The sequence below is a fragment of the Somniosus microcephalus genome, chromosome 8 (genome assembly GCF_052327205.1).
Source record: "Somniosus microcephalus isolate GS21.2 chromosome 8, FLI_Smic_1.0, whole genome shotgun sequence".
Lineage (NCBI taxonomy): Eukaryota > Metazoa > Chordata > Chondrichthyes > Squaliformes > Somniosidae > Somniosus > Somniosus microcephalus.
The window spans coordinates 100,899,067-100,926,811 of NC_140994.1; the positions used below are offsets into that span (position 1 = coordinate 100,899,067).

The 27,745-nt window shown below is 45.2% G+C and overlaps 1 protein-coding gene across 1 annotated transcript in view; it reads right to left on the minus strand.

The window, feature by feature from the left end:
* Nucleotides 1-10,817, minus strand: part of vps26a (VPS26, retromer complex component A) — a gene marked incomplete at its 5' end in the record, with an annotated part of 45,182 nt that extends 34,365 nt beyond the window's left edge. Inside the window, 2 exon segments of the mRNA XM_085996155.1 lie at nt 1,467-1,616; nt 10,677-10,817. Of these exon segments, the coding sequence (XP_085852281.1) occupies nt 1,467-1,616; nt 10,677-10,817 (291 nt within the window).
* Nucleotides 10,818-27,745: the final 16,928 nt, after the last annotated feature.

Genomic DNA, 27,745 nt, shown 5'->3' on the forward strand with positions numbered 1-27,745 from the left:
ATCTGGAGATTACTACCTTTGAGGTCCTGCTTTTTAACCTCTTTCCTAGCTCCCTAAACTCTGCCTGCAAGACCCCATCCCCCTTTCTACCTATGTCATTGGTACCGATATGGACCACGAGCTCTGGCTGTTCACGCTCCCCCCTCAGAATGCCCTACAGCCGTTCAGTGACATCCTTGACCCTGTAACCAGGGAGGCAACATACCATCCTGGAGTCACGTCTGCAGCTGCAGAAACGCCTGTCTGCTCCCCTAACTATTGAATCCTATTAACTGTGTATTCTAGTGCTCTGGGGACTAGTTCAGTCTGTAAATCAGTTGTAACAGAGTGAGGGGGACAATATGTGAGCCATAGGCTTTTGAGGGCTCCGTTCCCTCAATAGAGGTACAACTTTAGTTATATAAAATCTTCAGAATAATAATGGCAAGGTGGTACAGCTTTAAAAAATCATTGACCAAAATTGCCTTTAATCAGGAACGACTCCCAGCCTGCAAGAATAAAAGGCAGGGAAATAGTTCAGTTGGGGAGAAGGGTATGGAGAGGAAGGAGCAGAGAGCGTTTGCTGGAAAGTAATCCCCGTTACTGTTGGGTTCATCGCTGCACTTAAAGAACAGCTGCGGTGGGTGAATAAACCGGACTTGCTTTAACCATTAGGCTATGGGCCGCGTATCTAACTGACCACTGGGTCCTGGGCCTGCTTCGATTGGTCACGCAGTGATCATGTTGGGTGAGGTTGCAGCCCTCACTGGTCAGTGGGTGGGCAGTTTGTGCCTGGTGAGCCTAGAAGAACAGGCCCCAGCCAGACCGCTCGGTATTTCTCCACTTCCAGACAGAGGCCAGTCATCACTCCTTCTGAATTTGCAGTGACATCATCCTCTCTACATAGTGGATGACTGAGGTTTTCCAGACTTCCAGGAAGGGGAAGTGGAGCCATGGCAATGCTCCAACTGGAACTTGTCCAAGGTTACTGGGAGATGTAATCATCCGATGAGTGGTTTGTCTGAAAGTTCTGCTTCCTGAAGTTCAGCTCATGGGCATGTTTACAAACTCACAAGATGATCAACCAAAACAAGAGGCGGCAGCGGGATGGCGCCGCACAGGGCCCAGACGGCAGCGGGACGGCGCCGCACAGGGCCCAGACGGCAGCGGGACGGCGCCGCACAGGGCCCAGACGGCAGCGGGACGGCGCCGCACAGGGCCCAGACGGCAGCGGGACGGCGCCGCACAGGGCCCAGACGGCAGCGGGACGGCGCCGCACAGGGCCCAGACGGCAGCGGGACGGCGCCGCACAGGGCCCAGTTTCTACCAGTATTTTCCAATCGCGATTCTGTGCTTTCAGATGTTGCTCCCAGCTAATGTCCATGTAAAGACCTCAGTGTTTGAATCGCTCAAGTCCTGCATTTCCAAAAAGGGAGTTGGTGGAACAAACCACCAGGGTAAATATAGACTGATTAATAAATCCTTACCTTCCCCGTTACAGACTCGCCATCGTAAAACAGAGAATGTTTCTCTACTTTGCCATCTTCACTTTTGATCTCTGCTGTTTTCCTGGTGTCTGCATCATTGAGGATGATATCGATGTCACACACCGGAGTAAACAAACCACCTAGGAAACTCTAGAGAGGACAGAAGACACAAAATTGTGACCACAATCTACTAAAGAATGAATAGTGGGCTCATAAATGTTGCACAAACTCTTCACTGGCTGGAGTCATACCTAGCACAAGGAAAATGGTTGTGGGTTGAAGGTCAATCATCACAGCCCCAGGACATCGCTGCAGGAGTTCCTCAGGGCAGTGTCCTAGGCCCAACCATCTTCAGCTACTACATCAATGACCTTCCCTCCAACATAAGGTCAGAAATGGGGATGTTCGCTGATGACTGCACAGTGTTCAGCGCCATTCACAACTCCTCAGATAATGAAGCAGTCTATGCCCGCATGCAACAAGACCTGGACGACATTCAGGCTTGGGCTGATAAGTGGCAGGTAACATTCATGCCACAGAAGTGCCAGGCAATGACTATCTCCAACAAGCAAGTCTAACCACCTCCCTTGACATTCAACGGCATTACCATCGTCAAATCCCCCACCATCAACATCCTGGGGGGTCACCATTGACAAGAAATTAACTGGACCAGCCACATAAATACTGGAGCAGGTCAGAGGCTGGGTATTCTGCAGCGAGTGTCTCCTCCTGACTCCCCAAAGCCTTCCACCATCTACAAGGCACAAGTAAGGAGTGTGATGGAATACTCTATACTTGCCTGGATGAGTGCAGCTCCAACAACACTCAAGAAGCTCGACACCATCCAGGACAAAGCTGCCCACTTGATCGGCACCTCCCAAACCCACGACCTTTACCACCTAGAAGGACAAGGGCAGCAGACGCATGGGAACACCACCACCTCCAAGTTTCCCTCCAAGTCACACACCATCCTGACTTAGAATTATATCGCTGATCCTTCATCGTCACTGGGTCAAAATCCTGGAACTCCCTCCCTAACAGCACTATGGAAGTACCTTCACTACACGGACTGCAGAGGTTCAAGGCGGTGGCTCACTATCACCTTCGAAGGTAATTAGGGATGGGCAATAAATGCTGGCCTTGCCAGCGACGCCCACATCCCAAACAAATTTAAAAAAAACCAAGGGCTCCTTCCACCCCCCACAAGGCATCGACTCCCTGATTAGGTACAGCTCCATGGGCACTATGCACCTCCTGCACTCAGTTTCAGCAGCTTAAATCCATGTGTGAGCCCAACCCTACCCTCACCCAACATCTACACAGACCTACTTCCAGCAGCAGTAGGGGAGAGCGATCAGCAGCAGGAGACATCGGCTATCTTTCTCGCTCTCTCTCGAAGTTACTCACAACTGGAGAGTGAGACAATGTACAACAACCTGCATTTACATAGAGAGACTGCAACAAAAAGTCACAAGGAGCTTCACAGAGTAAAGACAAATAGCAAATGGGCAAGCTATGCTGGAAGGATTAGAATGTGACTGCAAGCTTAGAATGCACAGAAGGCCAGAATGGAGAGAAACTGCAAAGTGTTACAGTACAAAGGGATCGGGGGCCCTGGTGCATGAAACACAAGGTTAGTATGCAGGTACAGCAGGTGATCAGGAAGGCCAATGGAATCTTGGCTTTTATGGCAAGGGGGATGGAGTATAAAAGCAGGGAGGTCTTGCTGCAGTTATACAGGGTACTGGTGAGGCCACACCTGGAATACTGCATACAGTTTTGGTTTCCATATTTAAGAAAAGATATACTTGCTCTCGAGACAGTTCAGAGAAGGTTCACTCGGTTGATTCCGGAGATGAGGGGGTTAACTTATGAGGAAAGGTTGAGTAGGTTGGGCCTCTACTCATTGGAATTCAGAAGAATGAGAGGCGATCTTATCGAAACATATAAGATTGTGAGGGGGCTTGATCGGGTGGATGCGGTGAGGATGTTTCCACTGATGGGTGAGACTAGAACTAGGGGGCATAATCTTAGAATAAGGGGCTACCCTTTCAAAACTGAGATGAGGAGAAACTTCTTCACTCAGAGGGTAGTAAATCTATGGAATTTGCTACACCAGAGAGCTGTGGAAGCTGCAACATTAAATAAATTTTAAACGGAGATAGACAGTTTCCTAGCTGATAAGGGAATAAGGGGTTACAGGGAGAGGGCAGGGAAGTGGACGCGAGTCTAAGTTCGGATCAGCCATGATCCTATTGAATGGCGGAGCAGGCCCGAGGGGCCGTATGGCCTACTCCTGCTTCTTATGCCAGAGTCAGAGGACTGGAGGATGAGAGAGGAGGGACAAGGCTAGAAGAGCTGCAAAGGTAGGGTGGGGCAAATCGGACATGGGTGAAGGGCTAGCAGTCGCTCATATCCAGACCGGCACTAAGGTCTGAATGAGGTGGAGTTTATGGAGGGTGAAGATGGAGACCAGCGAGAATATCCATGGGGTGGGGAGGCAGGAAATCAAACCCAGCTGTGCACGGACACTGGAGGGTGGCAGGAATGAAGTGACTAATTCTAGAGGAGGAAGTCTTGGTGGTGGATAGGTTGTGGAGTTTGAAGCTAAGAATGTAAGAAATAGGATCAGGAGTAGGCCATTTTGCCCTTCGAGCCTGCTCTGCCATTTAATAAGATCATGGCTGATCTTCGACCTCAACTCCACTTTCCTGCACTATCCCCATATCCCGTGATTCCATTAATATCCAAAAATCTATTGATCTCTGACTTGAATATACTCAACGACTGAGCCTCCACAGCCCTCTGGGCTAGAGAATTCCAAAAATTCACCACCCTCAGAGTGAAGAAATTTCTCCTTATCTCAGTCCTAAGTGGCCAGCCCCTTATTCTGGAGACTGTGACCCCTGGTTCTAGACTTCCCAGCCAGGGGAAACATCCTCCCTGCATCTACCCTGTCAAGCCCTGTAAAAATGTTGTATGTTTCAATGAGATCACCTCTCATTCTTCTAAACTCTAGAGAATATAGGCCCAGTCTACTCAATCTCTCATCATAGGACAATCCCCCCATCCCAGGAACCAGTCTGGTGAACCTTTGTTGCACTCCCTTTATGGCAAGTATAACCTTCCTTCTGTAAGGAGACCAAAACTGTACACAATACTCCAGGTGTGGTCTCACCAGGGCCCTATATAATTGCAGTAAGACGTGGTCCAACAGGATGCCATGCTTTTGCACAACCTGAGTGAGGGAGCAGGGGAAAAGATGGAATCAGCAGCCAGGGATCGGAGTTTATGACAGGGGCTGAAAACGATGGTTTTGATCTCCTTGAAACCAGCTACTGGATACTGATTAGTCTACAACTTGTCACTAACAAAACTGTACTTTATCTTGTACTGGTAACAGCATGTAGGGGGCATCAAAACATCTCATCAGAAATTACCTCAGAGGCATGTTCTGGGAAAAGCTTTTTTGACCCACCAAAGACCATGGTCTTTGAAGTGTTAATTGGTTAATAAACCCAGGCGGAGGGGCAAGTTATCTCCAAGCCCAAGCATCTTGTGCTATTGTCAAAAAATGACTCTGTTCTCAGGAATACTTGGGCCACCTTGCTACTGAAGGTGTCATTCTATTCAGTTTGCCCAATGTGGCCTGATGACGAATACAATTGAAAGTCCTTTTCTCTATAGGACCCAATCTGCCAGGAATTCTTCACTCGGGATTCAGAATCAGCAGCACATTACAACACAAGACAAGGCCATTGAGCCCATCCAAGACCATTCCCTTTTGCATACATCAATCCAATCTAGTCATATCCCTCAGATAATTTCTTGAATACATTTAAGACCACTCCAATGTCCTTACCTGGTAACTTATCCAACAGTTTTCCTTTGGATGAAAAGTTCCCTCTAAGTTTCCTCTTTACTCCTAATCTAATTTCCAACTTGTGTCCCCGGTATTAAGTTTTACATAAATGTCATAGAATGGTTACAGCACAGAAGGAGGCCATTTGACCCGCCATCCGGTGCCAGCTCTCTGCAAGAGTGCTTGCATTAAAAACATTTTTTTTTGCTCCAATGTCACCCCCTTGACAATAAACACACCTGTAACCGCCTCTAAAATTAAAGAATAAACTTGGTTACATATCAATTCAGGTCTACTGTAGCTACCTTCTCAGCTTCAGCAGCAGTCACTCCCATAAGTGGATCCCACAAACATTACGTGCTGTAGTAGACAGTTCCCAATATCTGCTTATAGAAACATAGAAGATAGGAGGAGTAGGCCATTCGGCCCCTCGAGCCTGCTCCACCATTCAATGCGATCATGGCTGATCATCCAAGTTCAGTACCCGGTACCTGCTTTCTCCCCATACCCCTTGATCCCTTTAGCCTTAAGAAATATATCCAACTCCTTCTTGAATATATTTAATGAATTGGCCTCTACTGCCTTCTGTGGTAGAGAATTCCACAGGTTCACCACTCTCTGGGTGAAGAAATTCCTCCTCATTTCAGTCCTAAATGGCTTACCCCTTATCCTTAGACTATGACCCCTGGTTCTGGACTCCCCGGCCATCAGAAACATCCTTCCTGCATCTAGTCTGTCCAGGCCTGACAGAATTTGATAGGTTTCGATGAGATCCCCTCTCAATCTTCTAAACTCCAGTGAGTATAAGCCCAATCGACACAATCTCTCCTCATACATCATTCTTGCCATCCCAGGTATCAGCCTGGTGAATCTTCGCTGCACTCCCTCCATGGCAAGAACATCCTTCCTCAGATAAGGCGACCAAAACTGCACACAATACTCAAGGTGTGGTCTCACCAAGGCCCTGTACAACTGCAGCAAGACATCCTTGCTCCTGTACTCAAACCCTCTCGCTACGAAGGCCAACATATACCATTTGCCTTCTTAACTGCCTGCTGCACCTGCATGCTTACCTTCAGCAACTGGTGCACAAGGACACCCAGGTCTCATTGCACTTCCCCTTCTCCCAATCTATTGCCATTCAGATAATAATCTGTCTTCCTGTTTTTGACAGCAAAGTGGATAACCTCACATTTATCCACGTTATATTGCATCTGCCATATCACCCAAACTGTCCAAATCATCCTGTAGTTTTTTGGCATCCTCCTCACAGCACACATGCCCACCCAGCTTTGTGTCATCTGCAAATTTGGAGGTATTACATCTAGTTCCCTTGTCTAGATCATTAATATATATTGTGAAATAGCTGGAGTCCAAGGACCGATCCCTGCGGTACCGCACCAGCCACTGCCTGCCACTCGGAAAAGGACCCGTTTATTTCAACTCTTTGCTTTCTATCTGCCAAGCAGTTCTCTATCCAAGTCAATACCTTGCCCCCAATCCCATGTGCCTTAACTTTACACGCTAATCTCTTATGTGGGACCTTATCGAAAGCCTTCTGAAAGTCCAAATACACCACATCCACTGGTTCTCCCTTATCTATTTTACCAGTTACATCCTCAAAAAATTCCAGTAGATTAGTCAAGCACGATTTACCTTTTGTAAATCCATGTTGACTTTGTCCGATCCTGTCACTGTTTTCCAAGTGATCTGCTATTACATCTTTTATAATGGACTCTAGCATTTTCCCCACTACCGGCATCAGGTTTACCGGTCTGCAATTCCCCGTTTTCTCTCTACCACCTTTTTTGAATAGTGGGGTAACATTAGCTACCCTCCAATCCATGGGTACTGTTCCAGATTCCATCGAATGTTGGAAGATGATCAGCAATGCATCTACTATTTCTAGGGCCACTTCCTTAAGTGCCCTAGGATGTAGATTATCAGGCCCTGGGGATTTATCGGCCTTCAATCCAGTCAATTTTCCTAACACCATTTCCCTACGAATACTGATTTCTTTCAGTTCCTCCCTTTCATCAGACCCTATGTTCCCCGACATCTCTGGGAGGTTATTTGTGTCCTCATTTGTGAAGACAGAACCAAAATATGTATTTAATTGGTCTGCCATTTCTTTGTTCCCCATTATAAATTCCCCTGATTCTGACTGCAAGGGACCTGCACTTGACTTCACCAATCTTTTTCTCTTCACTATCTATAAAAGCTTTTATAGTCAGTTTTTATGTTCCCTGCAAGCTTCCTCTCATATTCTATTTTCCCTTTCTTAATTAATCCCTTTGTCAAATCCTAAACTGCTCCCAATCCTCTGGATTACTGCTTTTTCTAGCCAATTTATATGTCCTCACCTTGGATCTTATGCTATCCCTAAATTCCCTCATTAGCCACGGTTGAGTCACATTTTTTGTTTTATTTTTATGCCAAACTGGGATGAACAAATTCTGTAGTTCATCCATGCGGTCTTTGAATGTTTGCCATTGCCTAGCCACCGTTAACCCTTTGAGTGACATTCCCCAATCAATCCTACCTAATTCGCGCCTCAGACCATCGTAGTTTCCTTTATTTAAATTCAGGACCCTAGTTGAGTCAACTACTTCATTCTCCATCTTAATGAAGAATTCAATCATATTATGATCGCTCCGACCCAAGGGGTCTCGTACAAGACTGCTAATTAATCCTTTCTCGTTACATAATACCCAGTCTAAGATGGCCTGATCTCTGGTTGGTTCCTCGACATATTGGTCCAGGAAACTATCCCGTAAACACTCCAGGAATTCCTCCTCCACAGTATCTATCTATCTATATATATATAAACGGATACTTCTGTCTATCTGTCTGTCTGTCCTCGGGTGTGCGTCTGTCCGGCTATGCGCTCGAAAGTTATAGAGCGTACCTACGCACGCGTTACCTCCGAAGAAAGCTTACGGTTCCGGGACGGTCGTAAGCGTATTTACTTTTCGGTCGGACGAAAATTGTTCGCGCCTTACGCAAAAAACCTTCAAAATTAAACTAATTATCTGCTACTTAGCATTGATTGACTGACGTCAAGGTTCGACCAATCCTGTGCCGTCACGATTGACCAATCCTACAGTACAGTCCCCTGATGGTTGGCCAATCGGGGTGTGTGGGGGCGGGACTAATCGTTTTCATCTCAGGGATGTGGCAGCCATTGTTTCACTGCTTCCAGCTCAAACTACTCTCCTCATCCAGCTTTGAAAAAAAGTTAGTATCTCTTATAAAACGTTTTTGGTAAATCTTATGTTATTTTTATAAGTACTTTCACTTTCATCTTTCAAGGTATTAAAAAGGTAGAAATGTTGCCCGGCAGCAGATTGAGAGAGGGACACAGACAGGGCCCAAAAGCCTGGGACTCAATTTAAAATGTTGCCCGGCAGCAGATTCACAGAGGGACACAGAGGCCCCAAAGCCTGGCACTCAATTTAAACCACCCGGCCCAAAACAGCCCTGGCAAAGCCGGGCTCCCCCAGCTAGTTGTTACTAATTTGGTTAGCCCAATCTATATGTAGATTAAAGTCACCCATGATGACTGCTGTGCCCTTTTTGCACACTTCTCTAATTTCCCTTTTAATGCCATCCCCAACCTCCGCATTACTGTTCACTACCACTTCCACTAACGTTTTCTGACCCTTGGTATTTCACAGTTCTACCCATACAGATTCCACATCAGAGGTAATATCCTTCCTTACAATTGTGTTAATCCCTTCTTTAACCAGTAATGCTACCCCGCCTCCCTTTCCTTTTTGCCTATCTTTCCTGAATATTGAATACCCCTGGATGTTGAGTTCCCAGCCTTCGCCACCCTGGAGCCTTGTTTCCGTAATCCCAATCAAATCATATTCTTTTACCTCTATTTGCGCAGCTAATTCATCCACCTTATTACGAATGCTCCTCGCATTAAGACACAAAGCCTTCAGGCTTGTTTTTTAATGCTCTTAGACCTTTTAGAATTATTATTTGCTGTGGCCATGTTTGATTTAAACCGTTGATTTCTCTGACTGCCACTTTTGTTTTTCTCCTTCCTATCTTTTGCTTTTATCCTTGTTTCCCTTTCCTCTGTCTCCCTGCTCAGGTTCCCAACCCCCTGCCATTTTAGATTAAACCCTCCCCCAGAGCACTAGCAAACACTCCCCCTAGGACATCGGTCCCGGCCCTGCCCAGGTGCAAACTGTCCAGTTTGAACTGGTCCCACCTCCCCCAGAACCGGTTCCAATGTCCCAGGAATTTGAATCCCTCCCCCTGGCACCATTCCTCTAGCCACGTATTCATCTGAAATATTCTTCTATTTCTACTCTGACTAGCACGTAGCACTGGTAGCAATCCTGAGATTACTACCTTTGAGGTCCTATTTTTTTTAAAATGTACCTCCTAACGCCCTATATTCAGCTTTTAGGACCTCATCCCGTTTTTTACCTATATCGTTGGTACCTATATGCACCACCTCAACTGGCTGTTCACCCTCCCCTTCCAAGATGTTCTGCAGCCACTCAGACATCCTTGACCCTTGCACCAGAGAGGCAACACACCATCCTGGAGTCTCGTTTGCGGCCGCAGAAACGCCCATCTATTCCCCTTACAATAGAATCCCCTATTACTATAGCTCTACCCCTCTTTTTCCTCCCGTCCTGTGCAGCAGAGCCACCCCTGGTGCCAGGAAGTTGGCTGCTGCTGCCTTCTCCTGGTAAGCCATCCCCCACCCCCCCACCCATCAGTATCCAAAGCGGTATATCTGTTTGAGGGGGATGGCCACAGGGGACCCCTGCACTACCTGCCTGCGCCTACTACTCTGCCTGTTGGTCACCCATTCCCTTTCTGCCTGTGCCACCTTTACCTGCGGTGTGACCAACTGATTAAATGTGCTATTCACGGCGTCCTCAACATAGTGAATGGTCCAGTATGTATCCACTCGCTGCTCCAGCACCGCAATGCGGTCTGCCAGTAGCTGCAACTGGACACACTTCCTGCACACATGGTTGTCGGACACAGGAAGTGTCCCCGAGTTCCTGCATAGCGCAGGAGGAGCATACCACGGCACTGGGCTGTCCTGCCATGACTTCCCCTTTAATTAATTTAAATTAAATCAAATCAATCCCACCAATTACACTACAGTTAAATCATATACTTAAGGGCCCTGGTTTACAAACAGTCCCCGCTACACCACAGAGACTTTAGAAACTATAAACCACAGAGTTAAAGTTTAAAAAGAAATACTCGCCAACCAATCAGTTACCTGCTTTCTGGTGACGTCACACTTCCATTACTTTTTACTTCTCTCCTTCCCTTAGAGTTCCGAGATTGGAGATTAGTAAACCTACCTGGTCTCTGGGAGCCTTTTGTACTGCCGCCGATCCGCGATTCCCGCCGACTCTCGCTCCGCACTGAGGCCTACCTGGTCTCTGGGAGCCTTTTGTACTGCCGCCGCTCCGAGATTCCCGCCGACTCGCGCTCCGCACTGAGGCCTACCTGGTCTCTGGGAGCCTTTTGTACTGCCGCCACTCCGCGATCCCCGCCGACTCGCGCTCCGCAGTGTGTAATCCAGGGATAGAACAATACCCTCTTGTGATCTGAACAAGATATTTGTGTGACTCCATTTGCCTCTCCAATTTTTTGAAGATGAGGCCAGATATCAATTGTAAAGTTTAAAAAAATATATAACAAGAGAACACACAAAGCAATCATTCTGATTGAATCAAGTCCCATCAGTATAACTGGTCTTTGTGTAATAATACAAAATTAATGAATACACCACACCAGTGCAGCAACTTGCTCGTCTTAAACAAGAACTTCTAACTATCCTCCTGCATTCTTCGAGCCTGGCCAATATTGGCCCTTGCAGTTTTGTATAAAAACCTGGCTGACCTCGCAGTCTTTGCTGGACCTGAATGCCCATGTCTTTTTTTTTTAATAACCCAGTGTTCACAATTTGAGAGAAGGACCTATGCCAGACAACATCTGCTGTGTATCTGGGACCTCCCAACATAACTAGCGCGAGGGGGTTTATTGTTGGCACAGGCCAACAGTGCTGTACCTGCCCTGGGAGTGTTTGATGGGACAGTGTAGGGGGAGCTTTACTCTGTATCTAACCCGTGGTGTACCTGCCCTGGGAGTGTATGATGGGACAGTGTAGAGGGAGCTTTACTCTGTATCTAACCCATGGTGTACCTGCCCTGATGTTGACATGGAGTGCTGGAGATGATCAGAGTTCCTTCATCCAGCACTAACTTGAGCCCACATTTTTGTTTTGAGAAGGTGCCAATTCTTGGAAGCAGATTGAGAGACTGGAGAGGATTAAACGCAGAAACACAGGTTCCCAAAATTAATACATTTCTACTGCAGCCATTTTACTAACAAATGACATACACAATTAAATTGCCTCCTCTCTCAAAACTGCCAAACAGCTGTAAATTTACAACATTTTCAGTTTTTAATCTAAAAAGTTATTTCAGCAATCCAGAGGAAGCATCGAAACTCAATTGCTACAGTTATACAATTAAAACGAGAAAGACACGAGGACAACAGAAAACGCTGGAAATACTCAGCAGGCCAGGCAGCATCCATGGAGAGAGAAACAGAGTTAACGTTTCAGGTCTGGGACCCTTCATCAGAACTGGAAAAAGCTGGCGATGTAACAGATATTAAGCAGGTGCAGGGGCGGGGGGGGTGGGCAGGGGAGTTTAGGAGGGGAGGAAGGAATTCCAAGAACATCCTGTACTTTTGTAAGAGGCAGGAAAGATTAAATGTTGCAAATGGGAATGGCAAAAATCATACAGCATGAAAAATGGGGGCAGGGATAATTATCTGAAATTGTTGAACTCGATGTTGAGTCCGGAAGGCTGTAAAGTGCCCAATCGAAAGATGAGGTGCTGTTCCTCGAGCTTACGTTGTGCTTCATTGGAACAATGTAATAGCCCGAGGACGGAGAGATCAGAGTGGGAGGAAGCGGTGAATTAAAGTGACAGGCGACCGGAAGCTCAGGGTCATCCTTACGGACTGAACGGAGGTGTTCCGCAAAGCGGTCGCCCAATCTGCGTTTGGTCTCCCCAATGTAGAGGAGACCACAACGTGAGCAGCAAATACAGTATATTAAATTGCAAGAAGTACAAGTAAATCGCTGTTTCACCTGGAACGGGTGTTTGGGGCCCTGGACAGTGGGAAGGGAGGAGGTAAAAGGGCAGGTGTTACATCTCCTCCGCTTGCACGGGAAGGTGCCAGGTGAAGGAGAAGGGCTGTTGGGGGTGATTGAGGAGTGGACCAGGGTGTCGCGGAGGGAGCGGTCCCTTCGGAATGCTGAAAGGGGAGGTGAGGGGAAGGTGTGTTTGAATTAGGCACTTTACAGCCTGCCGGAATCAACATCGAGTTCAACAATTTCAGATAATTATCACTGCCCTCATTTTTCATACAGTATGATTTTTGCCACTCCCATTTGCAACATATTATCTTTCCTGCCTCTTACAAAAGTACAGGATGTTCTTTCAATTCCTTCCTCCCCTCCTAACCCCCCCCCCCCCCCCCCCCCATCCCTGCTTAATATTTGTTACATCTCCAGCTTTTTCCAGTTCTGATGAAGGGTCCCAGACCTGAAACGTTAACTCTGTTTCTCTCTCCATGGATGCTGCCTGGCTTGCTGAGTATTTCCAGCATTTTCTGTCGTTATTTCAGATTTCCAGCATCCGCAGTATTTTGCTATTATAAAGACACGAGGACAGTTGGGCAGGGAATGATCAATGGGATTTCAGTACAGTGTAGCAGCATTCCTGGGAGGTAGGGGAAATGTCATCGGAGAGGAGGTACGAGCCTTAAACAAGAAACTTTAGTGCAAAGGTGGTATAGCATATTAGTACTGGTGCAGTAAATAGTGCCAGCACTGTGAATAAGCAGTAACAAATCTCAGGAGGCGCTAGGTGAAGCTAGAATCTTCAGTCTCCATACCTTCTACCTTTGGACAACTGCTGCTGACCAACAGAATACACAGCAGGACCAAAGATCAACATAAACAAACCAAGTGGTCCCACTCCTGACCACATTTGCATCTTAAAGCCCCCTGAAGGGCCAAACAATAAACTCAGTTGTACAAAGGCCTGTTCTATTTACACAATTACCATGTGCTGGGTGCACCAACTGACATTTACAGTTTTGGCTACACAGCCAAAGATCCAGTGACCCTTCATGGAAACCAGAAGCATGTCACACTTACCGTGTGGCAGAGGCTCACACACAGGAAGTTGCTTTCAACTTTACTGCCTTAAATAAATCACTTGCTACCACACATCACTCCACTTAAGAACTTGCAGTTGCAACTGCACACGCACGGTGGTCAGTCCAGCAGAATCCAGTCTGCAGCAGGAGTCACAGACGTTTGCAGCACAGAAGGAGGCCATTTATTGCAGCACACCTGCCGCCCCTTTGCTGCAACAGCCCAACTCTAATCCCACTGGGCAGCTCTCTCCTCAAAGTCCTGTATTGTAATTACAAATTCACATCTGATGTTAGATATCAACTTGGGTACACTGGTACTAATTGGAGAACGTCTGCACAGCCCAATATCCAAGTGTACAATAACGTAACCCAGGGAGTAACAATACAACCCCTTCAACTGGATATTTCTGTGTGTATCACATGGCCCCACACGCCTCTGACTCCTTCTGATGGCTGGTTAAGAAAACAGCTGATAAATGAAGCCAGGCAGGCATCGGTACACTGCTTTATTTCACAGCAACAAACAACTACTTGTATTTATATAGCACCTTTAACATAGTAAAACATCCCAAGGTGCTTCACAGGAGTGATTATCAGACAAAATCTGACACCGAGCCACAGAAGGAGATATTAAGGCAGATGACCAAAAGCTTGGTCAAAGAGGGAGGTTTTAAGGAGCATCTTAAAAAGGAGGTAGAGGAGTGGAGGGGTTTAGGGAGTGAATTCCAGAGCGGAGGACCTAGGCAGCTGAAGGCACAGCCGCCAATGGTGGACCGATTAAAATAGGGGATGCTCAAGAATTAGAGGAGTGCAGATATCTTGGGAGAGTTGTAGGGCTGGAGGAGGTTAAAGAGATAGAGAAGGGCAAGGCCACAGAGGGATTTGAAAACAAGGATGAGAATTAAAAATTTTTTTTTTTAATGTTGTTGGACTGGGGACCATTGTAGGTCAGACAGTTTCCCCACAGCAAGTTGTCTTACTGGGACTGAACAGAATGACTAACTGCCCTCCTACATTCTAAGTTTCTGGGTTCAGTGAACGCTTGTCCTCACAGCTTCCAGTTTAAAAATCCTGACTTGTCAGTGAGCTTTCCTGTCCCCGTTTTATCTCCAGTGCACACAAGGACAAAGCCTATGCTAGACAACCCAAGTCATGAGCGGAGGACCAGGAGCCTCCCAACACAATGGGCGTGAAATGTTTATCGATTACCAAGACAGGTTAATGGATTGCCTATGTTTTCAGTCTTGGGAAAGTATTTCAACATCTGGACCAATAGCATTTTAACCAGCTCCTGTCTATGCCTTTATTTAAAATGTGCTAGTGCTTTAAAAACCCACCCATTAGTTGAAACTCTGCCTTAATCCAGTGGAAAAATGGTCAAAAATCTCAAAACGTGGCATGTTCTCAGACTCAAATATTTCCGATTTTTCCCTTAAAAGATGCAATGGTTTCTGCCTCAACCACGCCCTATGACCAAGCACTCCAGGCTCCAACAATCCTGTATAAAGACAGTTCCAACCTTTGTGACAAGTTTAAATTGATGAGCCATCACAGAAACCCCAAAGGAAATCTTTCCCTATTCACCCTATGAAAACCCTTCATAATTTAAAAAACATCTCTAAGATCTCTTCTTAGCCTTCTCTGTTCCAGTGGATATAGTCCCAGTATCTCAAGCCACTCCTTGTAACTATAGTTTCCCATTCCAGTCATCATTCTGGTGAATCTATGCCTTACACTCTCTATGGTTTTAATTTCCCATTCTATATTGGGGTGTCTAACTGGCCTAACCTTGTACAAGTTGATCATTACTTCTTCACGCCTGTACTCGGTTTCTATTTGTAAAATGCAAAGTACTGTTTGCCTTTAAGCAATCTACCGTAGCTATGTTCTGGGTGGCAAGGCCAGCATTTATTGCCCATCCCTAGTTGTCGAGGTGGTGGTGAGCTGCCTTCTTGAACCGTTGCAGTCCGTGTGGTGAAGGTGCTCCCACAGTGCTGTTAGGGAGGGAATTCCAGGATTTTGACCCAGCGACGATGAAGGAATGGCCGATATATTTCCAAGTCAGGATGGTGTGCGACTTGGAGGTGTTGGTGTCCACATGACATTGCCCTACTTAGTGATAGAGGTTACAGGGGAGGGCGGTGCTGTTGAAGTAATCTTGGCGAGTTGCTGCAGTGCATCCTGTAAATTGTATATACACGACAGGAACAGTGTGCTGGTGATTGTGGGGGGGGGGGGGGGGGGGGGGGGAGTGCATATCTACTCCAATGGCAGGGGCACCAATCCAGCATCCTTGCTCAAAATGGTCATTACTTGGCACTTGTGGCGTGAATGTTACCTACTACTTGTAACCTTAAGTCTGGATGTTGTCCAGGTCCTATTATAGGCTGGCAAGGGCTGCTTCATTATCAGAGGAGTCGTGAATGGAGCTCAACACTGGAATCATCAGTGAACAGCCCGATCCTACGATACAGGGAAGGTCATTGCTAAAGCAGCTGATTATGGTTGGTCCAAGGACACTTCGCTGAGGAAGTCCTGCAGCAATGTCCTGGGGCGGATGACTCTTAACTGCCCTCTAGTGATGTAGCAAGCCACTCAGTTGCATCAAAACCACTCGCAGCAGTTCAAGGTAGCAGGCCACCATCATCTTCTCAGAGTACACGGGGATGGGCAATGAAGGCCAGCCTTGCCAGCTACACACACATCCAGAGAATGAATTTTCTTTTAATAAATTGCCCACACTGCTGAACATCCCATTCACCTACCTCACCCCTGCTGCACTGTCCCCTCATGGTTTATACCCAGCTGTCCCAACACAATCAGTACATCTTCTCAAAGGGTTTCTCTAGCTTTGCCCCATGATACAATCCTCACCCCGATTCACATACAGCCCCTCGGCAACATGAACAGCAAGCACAGGATTATTCTTCATGAACATGCCGAGTGAACTTTCTCAATACACCCTGTTCTGGCTGCTTGGGGAGTCAGAACAAGTGATCCTCAATTTAAAAGTCAGTAACAGGGCAAAAGGCTTTGTTTCGGATTGATTCAGGGCTACAGGGAGAGAGCGGGAGAGTGGGTTCAGTTTGGGATTGAGGCAGAGATTTGGGGAGAGCAGGGCAGTGGGATTAGTTTGGGATTGATACAGGGCTATGGGGAAAGAGTGGTGCAGTGAGATTAGTTTGGGATTGATACAGGGAATGTAGTGTACATTAATGATTTAGATATGAATGTCAGAAGTATGATCAGTAAGTTTGCAGATGACACGAAAATTGGTGGAGTGGTAAATAGCGAGGAGGGTAGCCTCAGTCTGCAGGACGATAGACGGGTTGGTCAGATGGGCGGAACAGTGGCAAATGGAATTTAACCCTGAAAAGTGTGAGGTGATGCATTTTGGGAGGACTAACAAGGCAAGGGAATACACAATGAATGGCAAGACCCTAGGAAAGACAAAGGATCAGAGGGACCTTGGTGTGCATGTACATAGATCCCTGAAGGCAGCAGGACAGGTAGATAAGGTGGTTAAAAAGGCATATGGGATATTTGCCTTCATTAGCCGAGGCATAGAATATAAGAGCAGGGAGGTTATGATGGAGCTGTACAAAACGCTGGCAAGGCCACAGCTGGAGTACTGTGTGCAGTTCTGGTCGCCACACTATAGGAGGGACGTGATTGCATTGGAGAGGGTGCAGAGGAGATTCACCAGGATGTTACCTGGGCTGGAGCGCTTCAGCTATGAAGAAAGACTGGACAGGCTGGGGTTGTTTTCCTTATAGAGCAGAGAAGGCTGAGGGGGGACCTGATTGAGGTGTACAAAATTATGAGGGGCATAGATAGGGTTGATAGAAAGGAACTTTTCCCCTTAGTAGAGGGGTCAATAACAAGGGGCCATAGATTCAAGGTAAGGGGCAGGAGGTTTAGAGGGGATTTGAGGAAAAACTTTTTCACTCAGAGGGTGGTTGGAATCTGGAGACTCTCTGCCTGAAAGGGTGGTAGAGGCAGGAAGCCGCACAACATTCAAGAAGCATTTAGATGAGCACTTGAAACGCCATAGCATACAAGGCTACGGACCAAGTGCTGGAAAATGGGATTAGACAGGGCTTGATGGCTGGCGCGGACACAATGGGCCGAAGGGCCTCTTTCTGTGCTGTATAACTCTATGACAGGGCTATGGGGAGAGAGCAGTGCAGTGATATTAGCTTGGGATTGATACAGGGCTATGGAGAGACAGCTGGGCAGTGGGATTAGTATGGGATTGATACAGGGCTATGGGGAGAGAGCAGAGCAATGGGATTAGTTTGGGATTGATACAGGGCTATGGGGAGACAGCTGGGCAGTGGGATTAGTGTGGGATTGATACAGGGCTATGGGGAGAGCGCGGAGCAATGGGATTAGTTGGGGATTGATACAGGGGTATGGGGAGAGTGGGATTAGCTGAGACTCCCATGGGCCGCACTGGGGGGGGGGGGGGAGACAGGGCCCCGGCCCTCACTAACACTTCTACTCCCCGTGGTTCCAGGATGGGCGGCACCCCCGATAGACAGGCGCCGCTGCCGGTGAGGGCGGCACGGGAAGCAGGCCGCAGCCGGGGAGCAAGCGCCGGGGCAGTGCGGGCGGAACCGACGCCAGGCGGGAGATCCCGGTACCGTACCACTCCACTCTCCCACGGGGTCTCCGTGTCCTTCTCCCCGGGTACCGGTACCTGTATCGGTCTCTCTCTCACTCACCATCTCCGCCGCTCTCCCCGCGCCTGTTCTCACTCACGTGACCCACTTAAAGGTACAGCAGACTGTCACATGACTCGCACTGTGTGTGATGGTGTATTTACACTGATTGCTCTGTGTGATGGGTGTATTTACACTGATTGCTCTGTGTGATGGGTGTATTTACACTGATTGCTCTGTGTGATGGGTGTATTTACACTGATTGCTCTGTGTGTGATGGTGTATTTACACTGATTGCTCGCTGTGTGATGGGTGTATTTACACTGATTGCTCGGTGTGTGAAAGGTGTATTGACACTGATTGCTCTGTGTGTGATGGGTGTATTTACACTGATTGCTCTGTGTGTGATGGATGTATTTACACTGATTGCTCTGTGTGTGATGGTGTATTTACACTGATTGCTCTGTGTGTGATGGTGTATTTACACTGATTGCTCTGTGTGTGATGGGTGTATTTACACTGATTGCTCTGTGTGTGATGGGTGTATTTACACTGATTGCTCTGTGTGTGATGGGTGTGTTTACACTGATTGCTCGGTGTGTGAAGGGTGTATTTACACTGATTGCTCTGTGTGTGATGGGTGTATTTACACTGCTCTGTGTGTGATGGGTGTATTTACACTGACTGCTCTGTGTGTGATGGGTGTATTTAATCTGATTGCTCTGTGTGTGATGGTGTACTTACACTGATTGCTCTGCGTGTGATGGTGTATTTACACTGATTGCTCTGTGTGTGATGGTGTATTTACTCTGATTACTCTGTGTGTGATGGTGTATTTACTCTGATTGCTCTGTGTGTGATGGTGTATTTACACTGATTGCTCTGTGTGTGATGGGTGTATTTACACTGATTGCTCTGCGTGTGATGGGTGTATTTACTCTGATTTCTCTGTGTAATGGGTGTATCTACTCTGATTGCTCTGTGTGTGATGGTGTATTTACACTGATAGCTCTGTGTGTGATGGGTGTATTTACACTGATAGCTCTGTGTGTGATGGGTGTATTTACTCGGAATGCTCTGTGTGCGATGGATATATTTACCCTGATTGCTCTGTGTGTGCTAGGTGTATTTACACTGATTGCTCTGTGTGTGATGGGTGTATTTACACTGATTGCTCAGTGTGTGAAAGGTGTATTTACACTGATTGCTCTGTGTGTGATGGGTGTATTTACACTGATTGCTCTGTGTGTGATGGGTGTATTTACACTGATTGCTCTGTGTGTGATGGGTGTGTTTACACTGATTGCTCGGTGTGTGATGGGTGTATTTACACTGATTGCTCTGTGTGTGATGGTTTATTTACTCTGATTGCTCTGTGTGTGATGCTGTACTTACACTTATTGCTCTCTGTGTGATGGTGTATTTACACTGATTGCTCTGTGTGTGATAGTGTATTTACACTGATTGCTCTGTGTGTGATGTGTGTATTTACTCTGATTTCTCTGTGTGATGGGTGTATTTACTCTGAATGCTCTGTGTGTGATGGATATATTTACCCTGATTGCTCTGTGTGTGCTAGGTGTATTTACACTGATTGCTCTGTGTGTGATGGGAGTATTTACCCTGATTGCTCTGTGTGTGATGGTGTATTTACCCTGATTGCTCTGTGTGTGATGGTGTATTTACACTGATTGCTCTGTGTGTGATGGGTGTGCTTACACTGATTGCTCTGTGTGTGATGGTGTATTTACTCTGATTGCTCTATGTGTGGTGGGTGTATTTATGCTGTATTTAAACTGATTGCTCTGTGTGTGATGGGTGTATTTACACTGATTGCTCTGTGTGTGATGATGTATTTACTCTGATTACTCTGTGTGTGATGGGTGTATTTACACTGATTGCTCTGTGTGTGCTAGGTGTATTTACACTGATTGCTCTGTGTGTGATGGGAGTATATACCCTGTTTGCTCTATCTGTGATGCGTGTATTTACACTGATTGCTCTGTGTGTGATGATGTATTTACTCTGATTACTCTGTGTGCGATGGGTGTATTTACCCTGATTGCTCTGAGTGTGATGGTGTAATTACACTGATTGCTCTGTGTGTGATTGGTCTATTTACACTGATTGCTCTGTGTGTGATGGTGTATTTACACTGATTGCTCTGTGTGTGATGGTGTATTTACACAGATTGCTCTGTGTGTGATGATGTATTTATTCTGATTGCTGTGTGTGTGATAGATGTATTTGCACTGATTGCTCTGTGTGTGATTGGTCTATTTACACTGATTGCTCTGTGTATGATGGTGTATTTACTCTGAATGCTCTGTGTGTGATGGTGTATTTACTCTGATTGCTCTGTGTGTGATGGTGTATTTACACTGATTGCTCTGTGTGTGATGGGTGTATTTACACTGATAGCTCTGTGTGTGATGGGTGTATTTACTCGGAATGCTCTGTGTGCGATGGATATATTTACTCTGATTGCTCTGTGTGTGCTAGGTGTATTTACACTGATTGCTCTGTGTGTGATGGGAGTATTTACACTGATTGCTATGTGTGTTGCTGTATTTACACTGATTGCTCTGTGTGTGATGGTGTATTTACACTGATTGCTCTGTGTGTGATGGGTGTATTTACACTGATTGCTCTGTGTGTGATGGTTTATTTACTCTGATTGCTCTGTGTGTGATGCTGTACTTACACTTATTGCTCTCTGTGTGATGGTGTATTTACACTGATTGCTCTGTGTCTGATAGTGTATTTACACTGATTGCTCTGTGTGTGATGTGTGTATTTACTCTGATTTCTCTGTGTGATGGGTGTATTTACTCTGAATGCTCTGTGTGTGATGGATATATTTACCCTGATTGCTCTGTGTGTGCTAGGTGTATTTACACTGATTGCTCTGTGTGTGATGGGTGTATTTACACTGATTGCTCTGTGTGTGCTAGGTGTATTTACCCTGATTGCTCTGTGTGTGATGGTGTATTTACCCTGATTGCTCTGTGTGTGATGGTGTATTTACTCTGATTACTCTGTGTGTGATGGGTGTATTTACACTGATTGCTCTGTGTGTGCTAGGTGTATTTACACTGATTGCTCTGTGTGTGATGGGAGTATATACCCTGTTTGCTCTATCTGTGATGCGTGTATTTACACTGATTGCTCTGTGTGTGATGATGTATTTACTCTGATTACTCTGTGTGTGATGGGTGTATTTACCCTGATTGCTCTGAGTGTGATGGTGTAATTACACTGATTGCTCTGTGTGTGATTGGTCTATTTACACTGATTGCTCTGTGTGTGATGGTGTATTTACACTGATTGCTCTGTGTGTGATGGTGTATTTACACAGATTGCTCTGTGTGTGATGATCTATTTATTCTGATTGCTGTGTGTGTGATAGATGTATTTGCACTGATTGCTATGTGTATGATGGTGTATTTACTCTGAATGCTCTGTGTGTGATGGTGTATTTACTCTGAATGCTCTGTGTCTGATGGTTTATTTACTCTGATTGCTCTGTTTGTGATGGTGTATTTACACTGATTGCTCTCTGTGTGATAGTGTATTTACACTGATTGCTCTGTGTGTGATGTGTGTATTTACTCTGATTTCTCTGTGTGATGGGTGTATTTACTCTGCTCTGTGTGTGATGGTGTATTTACACTGACAGCTCTGTGTGTGATGGGTGTATTTACTCTGATTGCTCTGTGTGTGATAGTGTATTTACACTGATTGCTCTGTGTGTGATGTGTGTATTTACCCTGATTGCTCTGTGTGTGATGGTGTATTTACCCTGATTGCTCTGTGTGTGATGGTGTATTTACACTGATTGCTCTGTGTGTGATGGGTGTGTTTACACTGATTGCTCTGTGTGTGACGGTGTATTTACTATGATTGCTCTGTATGATGATGTATTTACACAGATTGCTCTGTCTGTGATGGTGTATTTACACTGATTGCTCTGTGTGTGATGGGTGTATTTACACTGATTGCTCTGTGTGTGATGGTGTATTTACACTGATTGCTTTGTGTGTGATGGGTGTATTTACTCTGATTGCTATGTGTGTTGCTGTATTTACACTGATTGCTCTGTGTGTGATGGTGTATTTACACTGATTGCTCGCTGTGTGATGGGTGTATTTACACTGATTGCTCGGTGTGTGAAAGGTGTATTGACACTGATTGCTCTGTGTGTGATGGGTGTATTTACACTGATTGCTCTGTGTGTGATGGGTGTATTTACACTGATTGCTCTGTGTGTGATGGTGTATTTACACTGATTGCTCTGTGTGTGATGGTGTATTTACACTGATTGCTCGGTGTGTGAAAGGTGTATTTACACTGATTGGTCTGTGTGTGATGGGTGTATTTACACTGATTGCTCAGTGTGTGAAAGGTGTATTTACACTGATTGCTCTGTGTGTGATGGGTGTATTTACACTGATTGCTCTGTGTGTGATGGGTGTATTTACACTGATTGCTCTGTGTGTGATGGGTGTGTTTACACTGATTGCTCGGTGTGTGAAGGGTGTATTTACACTGATTGCTCTGTGTGTGATGGGTGTATTTACACTGCTCTGTGTGTGAAGGGTGTATTTACACTGACTGCTCTGTGTGTGATGGGTGTATTTAATCTGATTGCTCTGTGTGTGATGGTGTACTTACACTGATTGCTCTGCGTGTGATGGTGTATTTACACTGATTGCTCTGTGTGTGATGGTGTATTTACTCTGATTACTCTGTGTGTGATGGTGTATTTACTCTGATTGCTCTGTGTGTGATGGTGTATTTACACTGATTGCTCTGTGTGTGATGGGTGTATTTACACTGATTGCTCTGTGTGTGATGGGTGTATTTACTCTGATTTCTCTGTGTAATGGGTGTATCTACTCTGATTGCTCTGTGTGTGATGGTGTATTTACACTGATAGCTCTGTGTGTGATGGGTGTATTTACACTGATAGCTCTGTGTGTGATGGGTGTATTTACTCGGAATGCTCTGTGTGCGATGGATATATTTACCCTGATTGCTCTGTGTGTGCTAGGTGTATTTACACTGATTGCTCTGTGTGTGATGGGAGTATTTACACTGATTGCTATGTGTGTTGCTGTATTTACACTGATTGCTCTGTGTGTGATGGTGTATTTACACTGATTGCTCTGTGTGTGATGGGTGTATTTACACTGATTGCTCTGTGTGTGATGGTTTATTTACTCTGATTGCTCTGTGTGTGATGCTGTACTTACACTTATTGCTCTCTGTGTGATGGTGTATTTACACTGATTGCTCTGTGTGTGATGGGAGTATTTACCCTGATTGCTCTGTGTGTGATGGTGTATTTACCCTGATTGCTCTGTGTGTGATGGTGTATTTACACTGATTGCTCTGTGTGTGATGGGTGTGCTTACACTGATTGCTCTGTGTGTGATGGTGTATTTACTCTGATTGCTCTATGTGTGGTGGGTGTATTTATGCTGTATTTAAACTGATTGCTCTGTGTGTGATGGGTGTATTTACACTGATTGCTCTGTGTGTGATGATGTATTTACTCTGATTACTCTGTGTGTGATGGGTGTATTTACACTGATTGCTCTGTGTGTGCTAGGTGTATTTACACTGATTGCTCTGTGTGTGATGGGAGTATATACCCTGTTTGCTCTATCTGTGATGCGTGTATTTACACTGATTGCTCTGTGTGTGATGATGTATTTACTCTGATTACTCTGTGTGCGATGGGTGTATTTACCCTGATTGCTCTGAGTGTGATGGTGTAATTACACTGATTGCTCTGTGTGTGATTGGTCTATTTACACTGATTGCTCTGTGTGTGATGGTGTATTTACACTGATTGCTCTGTGTGTGATGGTGTATTTACACAGATTGCTCTGTGTGTGATGATGTATTTATTCTGATTGCTGTGTGTGTGATAGATGTATTTGCACTGATTGCTCTGTGTGTGATTGGTCTATTTACACTGATTGCTCTGTGTATGATGGTGTATTTACTCTGAATGCTCTGTGTGTGATGGTGTATTTACTCTGATTGCTCTGTGTGTGATGGTGTATTTACACTGATTGCTCTGTGTGTGATGGGTGTATTTACACTGATAGCTCTGTGTGTGATGGGTGTATTTACTCGGAATGCTCTGTGTGCGATGGATATATTTACTCTGATTGCTCTGTGTGTGCTAGGTGTATTTACACTGATTGCTCTGTGTGTGATGGGAGTATTTACACTGATTGCTATGTGTGTTGCTGTATTTACACTGATTGCTCTGTGTGTGATGGTGTATTTACACTGATTGCTCTGTGTGTGATGGGTGTATTTACACTGATTGCTCTGTGTGTGATGGTTTATTTACTCTGATTGCTCTGTGTGTGATGCTGTACTTACACTTATTGCTCTCTGTGTGATGGTGTATTTACACTGATTGCTCTGTGTCTGATAGTGTATTTACACTGATTGCTCTGTGTGTGATGTGTGTATTTACTCTGATTTCTCTGTGTGATGGGTGTATTTACTCTGAATGCTCTGTGTGTGATGGATATATTTACCCTGATTGCTCTGTGTGTGCTAGGTGTATTTACACTGATTGCTCTGTGTGTGATGGGTGTATTTACACTGATTGCTCTGTGTGTGCTAGGTGTATTTACCCTGATTGCTCTGTGTGTGATGGTGTATTTACCCTGATTGCTCTGTGTGTGATGGTGTATTTACTCTGATTACTCTGTGTGTGATGGGTGTATTTACACTGATTGCTCTGTGTGTGCTAGGTGTATTTACACTGATTGCTCTGTGTGTGATGGGAGTATATACCCTGTTTGCTCTATCTGTGATGCGTGTATTTACACTGATTGCTCTGTGTGTGATGATGTATTTACTCTGATTACTCTGTGTGTGATGGGTGTATTTACCCTGATTGCTCTGAGTGTGATGGTGTAATTACACTGATTGCTCTGTGTGTGATTGGTCTATTTACACTGATTGCTCTGTGTGTGATGGTGTATTTACACTGATTGCTCTGTGTGTGATGGTGTATTTACACAGATTGCTCTGTGTGTGATGATCTATTTATTCTGATTGCTGTGTGTGTGATAGATGTATTTGCACTGATTGCTATGTGTATGATGGTGTATTTACTCTGAATGCTCTGTGTGTGATGGTGTATTTACTCTGAATGCTCTGTGTCTGATGGTTTATTTACTCTGATTGCTCTGTTTGTGATGGTGTATTTACACTGATTGCTCTCTGTGTGATAGTGTATTTACACTGATTGCTCTGTGTGTGATGTGTGTATTTACTCTGATTTCTCTGTGTGATGGGTGTATTTACTCTGCTCTGTGTGTGATGGTGTATTTACACTGACAGCTCTGTGTGTGATGGGTGTATTTACTCTGATTGCTCTGTGTGTGATAGTGTATTTACACTGATTGCTCTGTGTGTGATGTGTGTATTTACCCTGATTGCTCTGTGTGTGATGGTGTATTTACCCTGATTGCTCTGTGTGTGATGGTGTATTTACACTGATTGCTCTGTGTGTGATGGGTGTGTTTACACTGATTGCTCTGTGTGTGACGGTGTATTTACTATGATTGCTCTGTATGATGATGTATTTACACAGATTGCTCTGTCTGTGATGGTGTATTTACACTGATTGCTCTGTGTGTGATGGGTGTATTTACACTGATTGCTCTGTGTGTGATGGTGTATTTACACTGATTGCTTTGTGTGTGATGGGTGTATTTACTCTGATTGCTATGTGTGTTGCTGTATTTACACTGATTGCTCTGTGTGTGATGGTGTATTTACACTGATTGCTCGCTGTGTGATGGGTGTATTTACACTGATTGCTCGGTGTGTGAAAGGTGTATTGACACTGATTGCTCTGTGTGTGATGGGTGTATTTACACTGATTGCTCTGTGTGTGATGGGTGTATTTACACTGATTGCTCTGTGTGTGATGGTGTATTAACACTGATTGCTCTGTGTGTGATGGTGTATTTACACTGATTGCTCGGTGTGTGAAAGGTGTATTTACACTGATTGGTCTGTGTGTGATGGGTGTATTTACACTGATTGCTCAGTGTGTGAAAGGTGTATTTACACTGATTGCTCTGTGTGTGATGGGTGTATTTACACTGATTGCTCTGTGTGTGATGGGTGTATTTACACTGATTGCTCTGTGTGTGATGGGTGTGTTTACACTGATTGCTCGGTGTGTGAAGGGTGTATTTACACTGATTGCTCTGTGTGTGATGGGTGTATTTACACTGCTCTGTGTGTGAAGGGTGTATTTACACTGACTGCTCTGTGTGTGATGGGTGTATTTAATCTGATTGCTCTGTGTGTGATGGTGTACTTACACTGATTGCTCTGCGTGTGATGGTGTATTTACACTGATTGCTCTGTGTGTGATGGTGTATTTACTCTGATTACTCTGTGTGTGATGGTGTATTTACTCTGATTGCTCTGTGTGTGATGGTGTATTTACACTGATTGCTCTGTGTGTGATGGGTGTATTTACACTGATTGCTCTGTGTGTGATGGGTGTATTTACTCTGATTTCTCTGTGTAATGGGTGTATCTACTCTGATTGCTCTGTGTGTGATGGTGTATTTACACTGATAGCTCTGTGTGTGATGGGTGTATTTACACTGATAGCTCTGTGTGTGATGGGTGTATTTACTCGGAATGCTCTGTGTGCGATGGATATATTTACCCTGATTGCTCTGTGTGTGCTAGGTGTATTTACACTGATTGCTCTGTGTGTGATGGGAGTATTTACACTGATTGCTATGTGTGTTGCTGTATTTACACTGATTGCTCTGTGTGTGATGGTGTATTTACACTGATTGCTCTGTGTGTGATGGGTGTATTTACACTGATTGCTCTGTGTGTGATGGTTTATTTACTCTGATTGCTCTGTGTGTGATGCTGTACTTACACTTATTGCTCTCTGTGTGATGGTGTATTTACACTGATTGCTCTGTGTGTGATAGTGTATTTACACTGATTGCTCTGTGTGTGATGTGTGTATTTACTCTGATTTCTCTGTGTGATGGGTGTATTTACTCTGAATGCTCTGTGTGTGATGGATATATTTACCCTGATTGCTCTGTGTGTGCTAGGTGTATTTACACTGATTGCTCTGTGTGTGATGGGAGTATTTACCCTGATTGCTCTGTGTGTGATGGTGTATTTACCCTGATTGCTCTGTGTGTGATGGTGTATTTACACTGATTGCTCTGTGTGTGATGGGTGTGCTTACACTGATTGCTCTGTGTGTGATGGTGTATTTACTCTGATTGCTCTATGTGTGGTGGGTGTATTTATGCTGTATTTAAACTGATTGCTCTGTGTGTGATGGGTGTATTTACACTGATTGCTCTGTGTGTGATGATGTATTTACTCTGATTACTCTGTGTGTGATGGGTGTATTTACACTGATTGCTCTGTGTGTGCTAGGTGTATTTACACTGATTGCTCTGTGTGTGATGGGAGTATATACCCTGTTT